The sequence below is a fragment of the Staurois parvus genome, unplaced genomic scaffold (genome assembly GCF_062004578.1).
Source record: "Staurois parvus isolate SC_StPar_1 unplaced genomic scaffold, SC_StPar_1.0 ptg000309l, whole genome shotgun sequence".
In the NCBI taxonomy this organism is placed as follows: domain Eukaryota; kingdom Metazoa; phylum Chordata; class Amphibia; order Anura; family Ranidae; genus Staurois; species Staurois parvus.
In genome coordinates this window covers 824,929-843,033 of record NW_028318105.1, presented here as the reverse complement: position 1 = coordinate 843,033, position 18,105 = coordinate 824,929, and the positions used below count along the sequence as shown (strand labels likewise).

The 18,105-nt window shown below is 43.9% G+C and overlaps 1 protein-coding gene across 2 annotated transcripts in view; it reads left to right on the top strand.

Moving 5' to 3' along the window:
- The window catches only part of TFPT (TCF3 fusion partner), a 152,193-nt gene that overhangs the window by 2,814 nt on the left and 131,274 nt on the right, over nt 1-18,105 (top strand). For both annotated transcript variants that reach the window (XM_089683420.1, XM_089683418.1), the window contains exon 2: nt 16,217-16,463. In XM_089683420.1, coding sequence (XP_089539546.1) covers nt 16,227-16,463 — 237 coding nt within the window. In that variant the 5' untranslated portion in view covers nt 16,217-16,226. The remainder of the gene's footprint in view (nt 1-16,216; nt 16,464-18,105) is intronic.

The window sequence follows — 18,105 nt, the reverse complement described above, 5'->3', positions numbered from 1 at the left end:
TCGGGACCATAACCACGCCAATGGACCAGAAACTGTACCCGACCGCGGACCAACCGAGAATCCAAGATGCGGCTCACCTCATACTCCTCATGGCCGTCGACCCTGATAGGACGAGGCCGAGGCGGAGAGGCAGTAAAGAGATTACAGATCAGAGGTTTCAACAGGGATACGTGGAAGACATTGGAGATGTGCATCCCAGGAGGAAGAGCAAGGGCATAGGCAACCGGGTTCACCCTGCGAAGAATGCGGAAAGGACCAACAAAACGGGGGGCTAGCTTTGGTGCGGGCACCCGAAGCTTGAGGTTGCGAGTGGACAACCACACCCGATCTCCGACCTGGTATGAGGGAGCGGGCAACCGTCTACGATCAGCCTGGAGCTTCTGGCGCTGTGCTGAGTCCTTCAAGGACCTCTGAATCTGCCCCCATGAGGAGCGCAGAGCAGCCAGGTGGTTATCCACAGCCGGAATGTCCTGTGGAGAGAACAACTCAGGCAATACAGCGGGTTAGAACCCATAGTTGGCCATGAAGGGGGACATCCCAGAGGAGGAGTTGACAGCCGAGTTCCTCGCAAACTCTGCCCATGGCAGGAGATCGACCCAGTTGTCCTGATGATCCAATATATAGCAACGAAGGAATTGTTCCAGGGCCTGGTTGGAACGCTCCGCAGCCCCATTGGACTGAGGGTGGTAGGCCGAAGAGAAGGAAAGCTCGATACCCAACTGGGAACAGAAGGCGCGCCAGAACCTGGACACAAACTGGCTCCCACGGTCCGAGACAATCACCTTGGGCAACCCGTGCAAGCGAAAGATCTCCTTGGCGAAAACCGTAGCCAGTTCTTGTGCAGTCGGCAATTTCTTGAACGGAACGCAATGGCACATCTTAGAAAAACGATCGATCACCATAAGAATGACCGTATGACCTTGAGACGCAGGAAGATCCACAATAAAATCCATGCCCAAGTGTGACCAGGGACGCTCCCCATTGGGAATGGGTTGCAGAAGGCCCAATGGAAGGTGCCGAGGAGATTTATTCTGGGCACAGACCGAACAAGCTGCTACATATGAGGCGATGTCAGAACGGAGAGATGGCCACCAGAATAACTGAGAAACGACCCAGGACAATTGGTTCCTACCAGGATGACCGGCAGTCTTGGAATTATGGTAGGTACGTAGCAAGCGGGTACGCAATCCCTCAGGTACAAAACATCTTCCAGCCGGTCTCTCAGGGGGAGCGTTAGTTTGAGCCGCCAAAATCTGCTCCCCAAGGGGAGAAGTCAGGTTGGTACGAATGGCAGCCAGGATCTGGTTTGGAGGAATGACCGAGGTCTGCTCAGTGTCCTCCCTGGACAGCTCAGAGTATTGCCGCGACAAGGCATCACCCCTGACATTCTTGAAACCAGGCAAGTAAGAGACCACATAGTTAAAATGTGACAAAAACAGAGCCCACCTGGCCTGACGGGGCATCAACCTCTTAGCCTCCAAGAGATATGTGAGGCACTTGTGTAATGTCAGGGCAGGAACGCTGGAATGGGCAGGCAGGCCTATGGTACGGTCACGCTGCGACTGACGACAGCCACTACCCACAGACCAGAGTCCCTCAGGGTGTGGAGTCTAAGCCCCAGGCTACCCTTCACCAGGGCCCCTCATGGTGGGGATGGACTTGACGCAGCCTGAGACCAGGTCGCGGCCCCCGAGTGACCCCATCTGCGATAACGACTGCCGCCAATGGCGTACAGCTGGTGGGAGCTAGATGGGAACACGAGTAGAGTAGTCAGACAAGCCGGGTCAATAACAACGGAGCAGACAGTACTAGACGGTAGGCAAAGAATACTCAGGTCACGGGCCGGGTTCAGCAACGGGAGGTCAGGTAAAGGGTTAACGCAGAGAGTAGTCTTTTCCAAGCCGAGTCGGTTACCAGGAGAGCAATGGGAACAAAACAAGAGCTTGCAACAGGGCAACATACAGGACACAAGTGCAGAGCACACTTGCAGACAGCAGGTTTAAATGTGCTCAACCACACCCTTCTGAGGAGGAGCCGCAGAAGCCTGAAGGCATAAAGGTTCCCACCATGGTTTGCAGAAAACCAAGATGGATGCCAGCTCATGGAGATTCACAAGCTCTGAAGAAAGGTAGGACCTTGACAGTATAATCCCACCACAGTGATCGGTAATGGTGAACCACAGATGTAGCCACGATGGTTCTAATACTCCGACTTAATGTGCCCTTGCATGTGTCTTATCATTGGCCCCAGATTAGACATGCACCTAGTCAAGGACATGGCGATGGCTGCTGGTATATGGAGTGGCCCTATAATATCTGATAATACTGTATATAAATGTTGGAGAGCCTGTCTGCTTAACACAGGACCCACTGCAGTTCGCAGACTCTTTGGGCCCTTGTCATACTGCAATCCTGCTCCTCTAACTCCAGTGAGCTGGTCCAGCCAAGCACCTCCATAATATGATCCATGCAGTGGCAAAGAGAAGGAGCAGAGAGGAGATCTCAGGTGTGCAGGCATGGCCAGAGAAGGTGCAGGTGGAGCTGCCCTCTGCACAGAACATCAGGCAGAAAAGGTGCCAGCACCTGTCAGTTATCTCCTCACCCCCCAGATGGTATGAATCGGGTATTGACCTTCTTTTACCCCAATCAGATCTTGCCATCAGCAGCCACACTGACACTGCAGATGGAACCTTTCCCATCTCCTAATCCTCCCCAGACATCGGAGCCCAATTATTTCTCTCCTCTGCAACAGACACGGAGCACACCTTTTTGTAAAGCAGGAATGGTGATTGAGGCAATAAGTGTTCCCCCTCCCTCGGTCCCCTGGCTCCTATTATCTGGATGGTGGCTCAGCTCCCAGCGCCTGCTCTCCTTCCCTTCCCTGTGCTGCCTCCTGTGGCTAACCTCCGCCACTGGAGCAGGGAGCTCTAATACAGAGAAACCACAGACTCAGGAGCCCCCACGTCCCTGAGCCAGGATACCACCTCCCTCAGCCTGCTTGCTTGGCCTGCTCCAGCAATACCCCGGGGAAGGGTGGCAGCAGCAGTGGGGATGACGGGCCACTGGGGATCCCCTAGCTTGCACGGTCAGCTGTTAGTGGTATTACAACAAAGTGGAAGCTTCATGTGGCCTTCCGATTAGCATAACTGGGCGTAGAGAGCTTCATGGAATGGGTTTCCATGGCCGAGCAGCTGCATCCAAGCCTTACATCACCAAGCGCAATGCAATGTGTCAGATGCAGTGGTGTACAGCACACCGCCACTGGACTCTAGAGCAGTGGAGATGTGTATTCTGGAGTGACGAATCACACTTCTCTATCTGGCAATCTGATGGACGTGTCTGGGTTTGGCAGTTGCCAGGAGAATGGTACTTGCCTGACTGCATTGTGCCAAGTGTAAAATTTGGTGGAGGGTGAATTCCAGTGAAGGGAACTCTTCATGTGTCAACATAACAAGACATTTTGGACAATTTCATGCTTCCCTTTGTGGGAACAGTTTGGGGATGACCTCTTCCTGTTCCAACATGACTGCACACCAGTGCACAAAGCAAGGTCCATAAAGACATGGATGAGTAAGTTTGTGGTGGAGGAACTTGATGAATTAGAGCGGAGACTGCAAGCCAGGCCTTCTTATTTGACATCAGTACCTGACCTCACAAATGCGCTTCTGGAAGAATGGTCAAACATTCCCATAGACACACTCCTAAACCTTGTGGATAGCCTTCCTAGAAGAATGAAGCTGTTATAGCTGCAAGGGGTGGGCAACCTCGATATTGAACTTTAATGATGCCATTAAGACATCCCAATACTTTTAGCAATATAGCGTTTATCCTCCTATTATGGTTGGTAAATCCTGCTTGGGCTTCAAACAGCTTCTCCACAGTTGTGCAATATTTTTCTACTCGCATAAAAAAAAAATGTGTTCCGTGCCTTTAAAATTATACTGTGCATGCCACCTTCACCAGATGTGCTCTCACCTTGTCCCTTATTGGGATCAATCATAAAGATGATATTCCCAGGGAGAAATCTTGACTCAGTTTAAGTGGCCTTGCACTCTTTGCCAGAATTAAAATAATTTGCAATATAGAATTATTGCTCTCACTCTGACTTTTGTGGCAGTACCTCACATGTGTAATACTGTTTACATATACGTGCACACCCTGTGCTAGTTTTTGCATGTGCACATAGTGACAGGGTGCTTTTAATTTCTTTTTGTGCTGTTTTTTGTTTGTATTATAAGTAATTGTTTGTTTTTACTTTTTTCATTTAACTTTGTTGCTATCACAAAGGAACTAGAAGCCCCCTATGAGGGTCAGGTGACAGATTCTCTTTATGAAGACATCGGGGGTGTATTAAACACCCCCCTGCCCTCCACTGCAGCTAATCAAGTGTTGACCCTGCTTAATTTGCTGCTTATAATGCCACAGTAGCATGAATGAACTGAAACTGACAAAATGGTTGTTGTTTCTGGGTTTCTTTACTACAGGTTTTCTCAACTCTGGTTCTTCCAGAGGTTTCTAGGAGTTCCTTGAGCAATTAGCAATTTCTGCCTCTCAAATAAGTTCCCACTAAAACTATTAATCTTTTGCTGTCTGATTGCCTGTTGAAAAAATAGAACCAAGCTCATGACTGCAGTTGCAAGGAAGGTGTTGAAGACTTTATCTGTAATTTGCAGTTCAGGTTTTGAAACAAAATTGATAGAAGGCATGGAGGACCTCAGCTGTGAGGAAAAATTTGCTGAATTTAATTTATTCTCCCTTCAGAAGTGGTGATTTAGGGGGTAAATGATCACATTGTGTATATAAATAGTCCATATAGTGAATTTGGTACAAAGTGAATCACTTTAAGGAAGGAATCTCATTACAGCTTTTTAAGATGTATTTTCCCCCATGGACCACATGCATATAGCACTTGGTGCTGTTCAAAACGATCACTTGGTTTAGTGTGGTCAGACAGTGTTTCCCTTACCCCTGTCTGACAGTGCTGTTAGAATAAGATTTATGTGTGACAGCGGTGTGCTGTGGCAAAAGGGTTTGCTCTGCAGACCCACATTGCCATTCACAAAGATCAAACAGCCTGTGGCATTGTGTGTCTTATCTGCAATTGCTTGCACAACACAACCCTGGCGGATGGATCACATGAGAGATGTTTCACTCTTATGAATGAACGATCCACGCTGCCCAGCTGCGTCAGGGCACGGGCCTGACATCACTGATTGTTCCACCTGCTGTGTGATCAATCTGCCAGGGCCGTCTATGTGCAAAAGCAGCTGTAGATAAATGCACAGAACCACAGTTCATTCACAATACTAAAAGTACAATTAATATTTCCCCACGTCAATAGTATACCCAAATAAATCCAAATTAAAACTAAGTATATTGATGTGATGTTAAAATGAAAAAATTACCAGAAAAAAAAGGGGTGGGATTTAGCTCTTTCAGGAGCTGCTGTCACTGAATTGTGCCACCACACAAATAAAAATAATATATGTAAAAGTGCGGCCACCACACAAATAAAAATAATATATGTAAAAGTGCGGCGCTCCCCTAAAAGCAAAAAAAAAAAAAAAAAAAAAAAATAAATATATATATATATATATATATATATATATATAGCAAACTAATTATAACAAGCATGTTCATAAATAAAATTTATATTTGTGCATAAATATCACATAAAATAATTTCTGCAGTGAATGCAAAAAAGCTGTTTGTGAACAGTGTCCATATTTAATTTTTAGATCTTTTATACCTTATTTCCTACTATTTGGAAGACCCCTGACATACTGGCTTTTTTTTTTTTTTTTTTTAATTTAAACATTTATTCATTTTCCGTATAAAATACAAAATTCCATCATTTCTCTCATATAACATACAAAACTTTCAAATGTATACAAACCATTAATTATATCCCTATCTATCTTTATTTCCCTTATATCTTTATTCCCTTTACCACCCTCCCCCCCCCACAAGTAAAACCACCCACTCTGCATTTCTCATTACATCTTTTCTTAAGTAATATATACTTTCACCTCTCCCACCCTACTACTTCATATATTTCACCTTGGACGCAAAATCTTCCCATTTTCCCCACCTCCTGTAATATAACCCCATCTTGTCTTCTTGCATATAATACAGTTTCTCCATCCTACATATCTGGTTCACTCTTTCCACCCAATCCTCTTCTCTCGGCACCTCTGAGCTATGCCAAAACCTAGGTATCAGACCCTTTGTTGCATTCAGATAGTACCATATACCCGAATCCTTGTATTTATTCACTGATGGCTCTGTACAATGTAGTAGACACAACTCTGGGTCCAAGCCTATCTTTATCCCAGAGATTGTCCCAATTAAATGAACCATTGTCCCCCAAAAACCTTGAATCTTTGGGCACTCCCACCATATATGATATAACGTACCTATCTTTCCACACCCCCGCCAACACTCTGGTGCATTCTCCCCACTCATCTTGTATTCAACGTTCGGTGCAATGTGCCATCTTGTTAAACACTTATAGTTTACCTCCACCTCTCTCATGCTTATATTCTCGTGTGTTAATCTATATATTTTCCTTTGTTTTTCTTCATCAATCTCTATTCCCAAATCCCTTTCCCATTTTACTATATGCATTGCCTTTGTGTGTGTGTCTAACTCAGTGAGAATCTTATAAACTTTTGCCATGCCCCGTTTCCCATCTCCACGTGATTCCAACAACCTCTCAAACAGATTCCAATCCTTTCTCAATCTCAAAGGTTTCGGAAGATTCCCAACAAAGTGTTTTAATTTGTGATATCTCCACTCATCTATCTTAATAAAAAGTTCCCTTTTGTCCTTTTTCAAATCCTTAAGTGTTTTTATTTCAATTCCCGCCCTTCCATAATATCTCTCAGTTGAATATCCTCCTTTTTAAACCATTTTCCTGTGCTCTCCTCCCTACCTGGAGGAAAATACTCAGTGTTCCTCAGTGAAATCAACTGTGAAATAAAATCCCATCTCATAAACCTGTGTAATCCGTCCCAAACCTTTAAAACATTTAATGTATAAACACTCGTATCTTTTAATCCTCTATATTGTGCTGGTACCCATATGATTTTTCTCAAGTCAACTCCACTTAATTCATTTTCAATCTTAACCCACCTTTTCTCCTCTGGATTGTGTGTCCAGTCATATATTCTTGCTAGAACTACTGCTCTAGAATACCGTATTTTCCGGCGTATAAGACGACTTTTTACCCCTTGAAAATCTTCTCAAAAGTCGGGGGTCGTCTTATACGCCGGTATACGGCATGCTGACACTTTTTAGGGGGGTGGCGCGGTGCCGCCGCCGCCCCCCCCCCTTCCAAGGGACACTAAGTACAGGGCTGGGCAGGGGCTGCTGTCTCTTACCTGGCTCCGGTCCCACGAAGATCCGGTCCAGGAAGAGCAGCTGCTCCTTCATTCGGTTCGGCCACTGGATGTTCGCGCGGCTGCTCGGCTCCGCCTCCCCACCGGTGATTGGCCGCCAAAACTGTAGCTCAGGAAAGGCACACAGGTGGCCAATTACCGGTGAGGAGGCGGAGCCGAGCGGCCCCGTGAAAATCGAGTGAAGGAGTGGCCGGTAAGTGTGCCGTCCAGAGGTGCTGCTGCAACCACATATGCTGGCTGCAGCAGCACCATACTGGAACAGGGGCCAGCAAGTGTCATTGGTAGGAATAGTGCCCCATCATTGGTATCAGTGATACCAATGATGGGGCATTATTCCTCCCATTGACACCAACGATGGGGCACTTTCCCCCCCCCCCCCCACTGACACCAACGATGGGGCACTTTCCCCCCCCCCCCCCACTGACACCAACGATGGGGCACTATTCCTCCCCCCCACTGACACCAACGATGGGGCACTATTCCCCCCCCCCCACTGACACCAACGATGGGGCACTTTTCCTCCCCCTCACTGACACCAACGATGGGGCACTTTTCCTCCCCCTCACTGACACCAACGATGGGGCACTTTTCCTCCCCCCCCCACTGACACCAATGATGGGGCACTATTCCACTCCCCACTGACACCAATGTTGGGACACTATTCCTCCCACTGACACCAATGATGGGGCACTATTCCTCCCACTGACACCAATGATGGGGCACGATTCCTCCCACTGACACCAATGATGGGGCACGATTCCCCCCACTGATACCAATAATGGGGCACTATTCCTGCCACTGACACCAATGATGGGGCACGATTCCTCCCACTGACACCAATGATGGGACACAATTCCTCCCACTGACACCAATGATGGGGCACGATTCCTCCCACTGACACCAATGATGGGGCGCTATTCCTCCCACTGACACCAATGATGGGTCGCTATTCCTCCCACTGACACCAATGATGGGTCGCTATTCCTCCCACTGACACCAATGATGGGTCGCTATTCCTCCCACTGACACCAATGATGGGTCGCTATTCCTCCCACTGATACCAATGATGGGGCACTATTCCTCCCACTAATACCAATGATGGGACACTATTCCTCCCACTGACACCAATGATGGGACACTATTCCTCTCTCTGACACCAATGATGGGGCACGATTCTTCCCACTGGTGTGCATTGGAAGAGGGGTAGTCTTATACGGCGAGTATAGCCTAAACACTACATTTTAACAGGAAAAGTAGGGGGTCGTCTTATACGCCCAGTCGTCTTATACGCCGGAAAATACGGTACCTTTTAAAATCTGGCACTCCCAATCCTCCCCTCTCTTTATTTCTACTCAACAAATCGTAAGATATTCTAGGTTTTTTATTTTTCCATACATATCTTAACATCTTTTTAATTGCCTTGAAAAAAACCTCCGGAAGTTTAACTGGGATCATCTGAAATTTATACAGGATTTTAGGTACAATTACCATTTTTATCATATTTATGCGCCCTATCCAAGACTGATTACCTCCTCCCAATTTCTTTAATTCCTCCTTAATCTCATTTAAAAGTGGGATATAATTTGATTTATACAAGTTCGTATATGAAGCAGTGAGTTTAACCCCTAGATATTTTATCTCTCTATCTTTCCATATAAAAGGCAATTCTTTTTGTATCTTTTCTTTTTTACTATTCGGAAGATTTACATTTAAGATCTCGGTTTTTGTTGGGTTGATTTTCAAATTTGATAACTCCCCATAATCCTTTAAGCTCTTCATTAAATTTGGGAGTGTTATTCTAGGATTTCCCACATAGAACAGGTCATCCGCAAAGGTTGCCACTTTATGTTCAATTCCTCCTATCTGTATTCCTTTTATGTCCATATTTTTCCTAATTGTTGCCAGCAAAGGTTCCAGTGATAATACATACAACAATGGGGACAGTGGGCATCCCTGTCTTGTTCCATTTGACATCCCAATAGGTTTTGACCTCTCTATGTTAACCACAATAAAAGCGGAGGGCTCTCTATACAATTTTCCTATCCACTCTCTCATTCTAACTCCCAATCCTAGGTTCTCCAGAGTGTCCATCATAAAGCTCCAATCTACTCTATCGAATGCCTTTTCAGCATCAATCGAAAGCACCACTACCGGAGTTTTCCGCTTCCTAGCCTTCTGGATAAGCAACAAGGTTCTCAACCCATTGTCTCTACCCTGCCTCCCTGGCACAAATCCCACCTGGTCCCCCTGAATCCATTCTAGCATTAAATCTTTCAACCTATTTGCTAAAACCTTTGCATATAACTTAGTGTCAATGTTCAAAAGTGAGCACTGAGAAGCATCCTTCCCTTCCCTTCCTTTTGAATAAGCACCACATGGGCCTGTAAAGATTCCCGCCTCATCTCCATCGCCCCACCCAGGGCATTCATATATTTCTTCAATTTAGGTATTAACAATTCACTATATTTTTTATAGTACCTCACAGTATATCCATCTGGGCCTGGGCTTTTCCCCGTCATGGTACTCTTTAATGCTAGTTTTATTTCCTCCTGCATAATTTCTAAATCAAGGGAATTCAGTTGATCTTCACTTAACTTTGATAGTCCTGCATTTTTTAAATATACCCTTCTTTTTTCTCTGCTCTCATTTCCACTTTTATTTACTGAATCCTGGGAAGTAATATTATACAATTTACTATATATATATATATATATATATATATTTGACCTGGAGCAGATTTTTATGTATCTGCTCCAGGTCAAATATTTCCTTTAACAGCCCAGTAACTTTCTCTCTTCTTTCCTTTTTCTTTTTTGCCCCAGACGCGATCAATATACCTCTTATATAGGCCTTTTGGGACTCCCATGCTGTAGCCACTGACACTTCCTCTGTCTCATTCTCCTGAAAAAAATCTTTCAATCTCTTCTCTAATCTTCTGATCAATCGCCTGATCCAGGAGAAGAGCCTCATTCAACTTCCATCCTATGCCACCTGTCAACCGCCTCCCTCATTCTAATTTCAATGTAACAGGGGCATGGTCTGAGAGGGACATTACCTCTCTTTCTACTTTAGCCACCATCTCTATAAGTTGATGATCAACCAATATGTAGTCCAATCTTGAATACATCTCGTGCATTATAAAAGAAGGTATAATCTCTCTGTTTTCCATGTATTATTCTCCATATATCCACCAATTGGCACTCATGCATCACCTTCTTTAAAGTTCTCAGAGACCTACCTCCCTTTCGCTGCACAGAAGAGGTCGTGTCCATTTGTGGATCCATACAGAAATTCAAGTCCCCTTCCACTATCAAACGTCCCTTTTTTGAAGGCCATCAATTTTCTCAAAACACCTTTCAGATATAACTCCGGTCTCTTATTTGGGCAATAAATATTCGCTATTGTACATTCCTTTTCTTGCAATCTACCTTTCAAAAACAAAAATCTCTCCTCGGGATCCACTTCTCTCTCCTCTATCTCCAGCCTTTTGTTTTTTGCAAACCCTATTGCCACCCCCTTAGCTCTCTTAATTGGGGAATCTGCATAGAACCATGTTGGGTAATTTCTAGAATTTAACTTAGTATTTGTCTTAATCTCAAAATGTGTCTCCTGCAAAAAAAACACCGAAGCTTCTCTATGTTGCAGTTCTTTGAATAACTTAAATCTCTTCCCAAGACAGTTTAATCCATTTACATTATATGTTATACACCGTAATTCTTCCATACTTCTTCTATCCCTACTTTTATTCCTCCTTCTATCGTGCAGAGTGTTATCCCTAAAGACCCTCCCACGCCACCCCCTGCCACCCCCCTCCACCCCCCTCCCATTTTTTTCCCCTCCCATTTTTAGGCTTGAAAAATGCCTACTGATCATTTGTGGGCCTATTCCCACTTTTGATCCACCCTTGGGGCTAAACTCCGCCCATGAACAGCTCTCCTTCCTTCCAACTTCCCCAATTTCCCTCCTTTTATCTAATTGGCTTGATAGATTTCACCTGAACTCTTAAACACAAATCTTTAGAAGAAATACCATAAACAGGAGGAAATGCGAGGCAGGGGAAAGGAGAAAAAAAAAATTGCTTTTCTCTTCCTCTTCTCTCACCCCTCTCCCCTCTTTCCCTCCTCTAACAAACTGCCAGTCCTCCTTCCTCGCAACTCCTATTTCCCCCTCCTCTTCCCATCCAGGAATCTCTATTCTTTGCAAATCAAGTCTTTCACAGAAGTCTCTCAAGTCCTCAGGGAATCTCAGATAGGCTGTAACCCCGTTCTTCCATCCAATTAGGCACCTGGGGTTCCCCATCTAAAATGCACATTTTGTTTTCTCATTTGCTCTAGCAGGGGTTTCAAAGATCTTTCTCCACAAAGTCTCAGGTGCTAAATCCGCAAGAATCTGAATGTTTATATCTTCATACTTAATAATTGTTCTTCCCTTGATCTTCCTCCAAATCGCTTCCTTATCTCCATACTTATGGAATTGCACTATTATGTCTCTCGATTTTTCCTTCCCGTTTCCTTGTTGAGACTTTCCTGTTCTAAAGACTCCATCCAGTTTAATCAGCTCTGTATCAGAACTGTCTATTATGGAGTTTAGGATTTTACAGACCAATTCCTGCAGTTTTTCTCCCCTTGAAATCTCTGGGACTCCTCGTATCCTAAGATTACGCCTCCTGTCTCTGTTTTCTTGTACCTCTATCTTATAAAGAATTTTTCTCTGAGTTTTCCCAATAATAATTGTCCTTTTCTCTAATTCGGAAATATTTTGGGCATGATTTTTAACCTTTTCCTCCGTTTCTTCCACTCTCAATAACAAATGCCTCAAATCTTTCCAAATAGTCGCCATTTCTTGCTTTATTGTTATTTACAGACTTTTAAACATTTCCACCATCTCTTTTTTGTTCAGTATTTGTAGATCACTTTCAGGGTCTTTCCTTTCCATATTTTCTATCACTTGATGGCTACTCCTATTAATTTCCAGCGATAATCTGGAGGTATTTTCCAGACTAATTTCCATTTCCCCTTTTTCACTTCCACTTTGGGGTCTTTCTGGAGTTACATTTCCCTGGGACGTATATTTTTTAATCGTACCAGTTTGGGTCCCTTTAAGCCCACTTCCTTTAGCACTTTTGTTCTTCATATCTTCTTATGAATCCTGTTTTTTTTTTTTTTTTTTTTTTTTTTTTTTTTCTATGCGGCCAGGATGGGTATTCAAACTATATACTAGGACACCAGTTTTAATCTACTATTTGTCCATTTTACACATTCATATCTTCCTCTAGAGCCGATTAATCCCTTTTTCCTCTTTTCCGTCCTCACCTCCCCTGGGAATCCCCCTTTTCTCCTTTACTGAACATTTAAATATATCACACAGTCCAATATACAGCCAGCCTAGGCCGATCTCACTCACCCTCCTCTCACTCGAATCTCCTGTGAGGCGGCTCCAGGCTGTAACCTTCCAGCATTCCACCTCTGTATGTTTTCTTGGGGGGGATTCCTCCAGGGTCTTCCTCTCCACGTGGCTGCCTGTGGACTGTAGGCCTCCAGCACACCACCCGACTCGCGCACAGGCTGGGAGGCAAGTCAACACACAGGCGAGGGAGTTAGGGAGCCAGTTGGCATCTCCTTCCCCTCTCGGGACGCCGGCCGGCTTCTCCTCTCCCAGAGCTCCTTCGCGGCTGATCACGTGTTCATGCTGCATCACTCCATCTCCCCGGCAACCCGATGCTCCGTCCTCTATCTCCGCCGGCGCATCCCAGGCAGCCTAAGACCTTCTCTCCCAGTCTCCGTCCACCGGACCAGCATAGCTCCACCGGCCAACCCCCTCATCCAGGTAGGTCTCCGGGGATTTCCCTTAGGAGGGCTCTTTGGGGAGGTTTGGAAGCGGAGGTTTGTCGGAGAGCACTTACATCGTGCTCTCCTGCACTGCTGTGTTCAGGCTTCTCCCCTCTGGTGTGTGTCCCTGACATACTGGCCTTGTGACATGTATGTGTGTTTTCAGGTGAGGCGTGCTGTGGGAGGCTTCCCAGTGTGGGAAACCGCTTTCCTCTGGGATTCAGTGAAACGTGGTGGGTTGAGGTTTTGGGATTGTGTGTGGTTTGTTTGTTTTTTTTCTTCTTCCTTCTTCCCTCTTCCTTCTTCTTCCTTCTCTCTTCTTTCTTCTTCCTTCTTCGTTCTTTCTTTTCTTTGTTTACAATATATGTTTGGGGAATGGTATCTAGTTTTTTGATAGACATAGTCCTCTCACCCACATATAGAATGTGTCCATATAATTAGTCCACTGTGATAATTCTCCACTGTGAATCACTGCAATCTTCCTACCACTGTGCCCAAATGAGTATCTCCTCACCTGACAAGATGGACCCCTCTATGCCATCACACTGCATCCATCATGTTTTACAGATGATGTTGTGTGCTTTGGATCATGAGCTGTTCCAAGCCTTCTCCACACTTTTTTTTTCTTCCCGTCATTCTGGTACAGATTAATCTTAGTTTCATCCGTCCAAAAAATGTTTTTCCAGAACTGGTCTGGCTTTTCTCTTCTTCAGGTTTATGAATGGTTTGTACCTTGTGTTGAACTCTCTGTATTTGCTTTCATGAAGTCTTCTGTTGATTGTAGACTTTGCCAATGATACACCCACCTCCCGGAGAATGTCCTTGACTTGTCTGGATATAGTGAAAGGGTTTTTCTTTACCATAGAGAGGATCCTGCGATCATCCACCACTGTTGTCTTCCTTGGATATCCATGCCTTTTTTTTTGTTTTGTTTTTGTTTTTTTTGTTGCTGAGCTCACCAGTGTGTTCTTCTTTCCTCAGGATGTACCAAACTGTTGATTTGGCCACTCTTAATGTTGCTGCTGTCTTTCTGATGGATTTGTTTAGTTTTTGAAGCCTTACAATGGCCTGTTTCACTTGCATGGACATCTCCTTGGAATGCATAATGTAGGTTCACAGTAATAGATTCCAAATGCAAATATCACACTTAGAGTCAACTCCAGACCTTTTACCCTCTTAATTGATGAAGAAATAACAGAGTAGCCCACACCTGGCCATGAAACCGCTTTTGATTCAATTGTCCAATTACTTTTGGTCCCTTGGAAAAGGGGGGATGGCTACTCCTTAAGAGCTGTAATTCTTAAACCATTCCTCCAATTTGGATTTACATGCCCTCAAATTAAACCTAAGAGTGTGCATTTTATCCCATATCCATTATATAACTGTAGGTTGAATATGGTTTGGTAAATATCTGGAAAAAAACTAAAATTGTGCCTGTGTCCAAATATATATGGACCTAACTGTATGTTCAGAAGTGAAGTGGACTGATTATATGAACACTATTCACCAAGAGCTTTTTTTCATTCACTGCTAAGTTTCTTTTGTGATATTTATGCACAATATAGATTTTGTTTATACAGATGCTTGTTATAATTTTAGTTTTTGATTTATTTTGCTTTTTATATTTCGTAATACTAATAGATCAGCTCTGTGCCACTAAAAGATGGATCAGTCAGCCTAGAGAGAGGGTGGGGGCTCTGTGCTAACATCCCCGCTCACAGGAGTGCTCATAATGTTGGAATCAGATGGTGGGATAGCAAGCATTAATGGGTGTGTTAAATGGAAAACTAGAATGGGTCCAAGTTATATACACACTTTTTATTTATAAAAAAAAAAAACGTTTATTACGAAAAAAAAAGCAGGACAGGTACAGTAAAAGGTACGTACATGTACAGGCAAAAGTACATCAATAAGGCTCAAAGATTAAAAAATTAAGACCTCATATGGCTATAATCTTGTGCCACCGATTAGAAACAGCCAGTAAGTAAGCAAAAACAAAACAACATAAATGTGAATGATATTTGTACCTGAGATTCATAGTGGGCACAGAACCATAAAAACAATAAAGAACCCAAACATTACCATATACTGTAATTCATAGCACTAACGGCTAAACTATGCACCATTAAGACCCTCATGGCCAGTATGAAAACTTTATATCTGGAGGCTATACACACCTGGTCTCCTGCGGAAATAAAATTTAAACATATCATGAGATTTTTTCTTTAAAGTGTAACTAAAAACTTTTTTTTTTTTTTAGTTTTGGATAGAGTGGAGAGGGATTAGAACGCAGGTTCTTATTGTTGGCTGTGTACCCATTAGGGAGATTCACAATCTATTTGCACTGTATACTGTTCTTGTGTCAATTTGGGATTTTTGTTTACATTCACTTTCAGTGAGAACAGTAATATAAGGGAAATATTCCAGTGGGGACACTAATTCTGGTGACGCTGCAGGATTTCCTTGCTTTTGGAGGGATTTCCTCACTTCCTTTTTTGGCTATGGGAAAAGAAGTGAAGGGAAGTCTCCCCAATGGGACACAGATGGCAAAAAAGTTGACAGAACCATAACCTTCCCTAACTCTATCCAAAATGGAAATAAAAGTTTTGCCTTTAGTTCTACTTTAAGGTCATGGCAAAGGACAAGAGGGCACTCTTTTGCATCTGGGGGAGAAGAGGTTTTTTTCTCGGCATATTGAAAGGCTTCTTCCCAGTAAAAGCTGTGAAATGTGGACTAGGCTACTTCAGAAACTAGTTCTGGTCAGCTCAGTTACTTGTTAAAAATAAACCGGATGCAATCCTAAATGCAAAGAATATAACTGGATATTAACATTCATAAGTAGTAACTTCAGGGAGAGCGTTGTTCCAGGGAGTATCTGATTGCTTTAGGGGCTCAATAAGGAATTTCACCTATAGTATGGGGTTCTGTTTATGGAGTATTTTTATTTATGTTTTTCCTCAACCTGACCAGCTGTGTATTTGTTATGCAGATCTTCCATTATGGCTGTGAGTTTTGAAGAGTTTTCTGTACCACCTGGATCTGAGCTCGCTCTTCCTCCACTCTTCGGCGGAAATATCTTGGAGAGTGAGCTAGAAACAGAAGTTGAATTTGTTGATGGTGGGCTTGCTGGTGAAAACCTTCAAGATGAGGAAGAGGAGGAGGCCCAGCAACAAATAAGAGAGCTTAATAAGCGGAAATTTCTTGCAATAAACCGGCGCTGCAAAGAAATAGAGCAAGTATGTACATCACATATACACTGATACATTTTACTACATCATTTAAGGATTCTGTAGTATCGGTCTTTTTCTACAGTACGTCCTAGTGAAAGCAAAAATGTGATCCTTTATTATTCGAAAAAGATGACATATATATGTAAATATTTTACATTTTAAAGCGGAACTCCAGACAAAAATATCACAATCTTAGTTTCTTTTTCTTCAAATTTTATTTTTTTTTTATTATTACAGATAGAACAAACAGAATAAATAAAACACCAGTGTTTGAATAGTAATTTTGTGAGAGTCCCTCAGATCCCAGACAGTACTTGACACAAGTTGACACAATTCCCGTACTACCTAATATGTCTTTAAAATATGTGAGCGTCTGAGGTAGCAATGTGGAAAGGTTGAGTGTAGAAATAAGTCACGTTTTAATGTTTATGTAGGAGTAGGAAATGTCTATGATCTTGGGGTCTGAGGACCAGCACTGAAAATAAGTACACCTGAGAGAATGGAGAGGAAGAAAAAAAAGAGGGAAGATGAATGAGTACGATATGTGACATAATGGAAAGGTATATGTTTGTGAGGTCACAGTCTAGGGGCAGGCACAGTGGGCAACTATATATTTATCTTTGTTATACAGTACATGAGACGGGGCTTCTATTCACAGTCCATGGGTTATATGCTGGCTACCTTCTGGTTATTGGACACTGGCAAAAAAATAATAATTTCTTTTTTCCCAAATTGTCTTTCAGGACAGCACCTGGCATTCCACCTATCTTCCCAGGAAACAGTGCAGTCTCAAACTTTAAAATACAGGACACTTCTACCATGGCCTCAGTTGTAGTGTTTTTTCTCTGCCATGGTGGAAGAACTGCTACATTTTCTCCAGGTGTGTGGGAAGAGTTTTAGGCATATCTTTTTTTATGTTCTCCTTATTGGAGCCATCCCAGCACCCACCCTGATGGTTGGGGGGTGTTCCAGAGTCTTTTCCTTCTTCCCAGCCCAGGGAGGGCTTTGCCTGGCTGAGAATCCTGCCTCAAGGACTCGGAGGAACGGAGCAAGGAACCGCTACAGGCGTAGTGCTTTCCAGAAGGTCGCGTTCACGGCAAGTCCCAGTAGCAGGTGACTGCCGTCTGGAAGAGGTGGGATTTTTGGTGGGGCACAGGCAGATTCCCTCTCTGGCCATTGGAGTGCAAGAGTAAGAATCTGGCCCCTGCTGGTGTACATTTCTGGTCCTCACAGCAGTGAAATTTGATTACTGCTGTGCCCTCTGCAATGTGGAGCCAGCACCAGTGGCAGGAGCAGGAGCCACATGCACCAGTCAGGCCCAGGTAGGCAGAGGCAAGAGCTCCTTCTTCTTTTTTTTTTTTTTTTTTTGTATATCTACCTTGAGGCTGTATTTTCCCTCCTTTATTTTCCATAGGATTTTGCCTTGGAGGTGGGGGGAACCTGCACTACACCCCCAAGGTTACCTGTCTGGGGAGTATAGTAGGGTGGCTGGTAAATAAGCTTTGTCTGTTTGGTGGGCGTTTTTTGGGGGGCTGGACTCCTCTTTGTAGGGCATGTTAATTATTGGTTTTTTTTTTGTCTGTCATTTATATCTTGACAGGTTAAAGCCATAGAGAAAAGCAGACACTCTCCTCCTCCACCCAAGAGG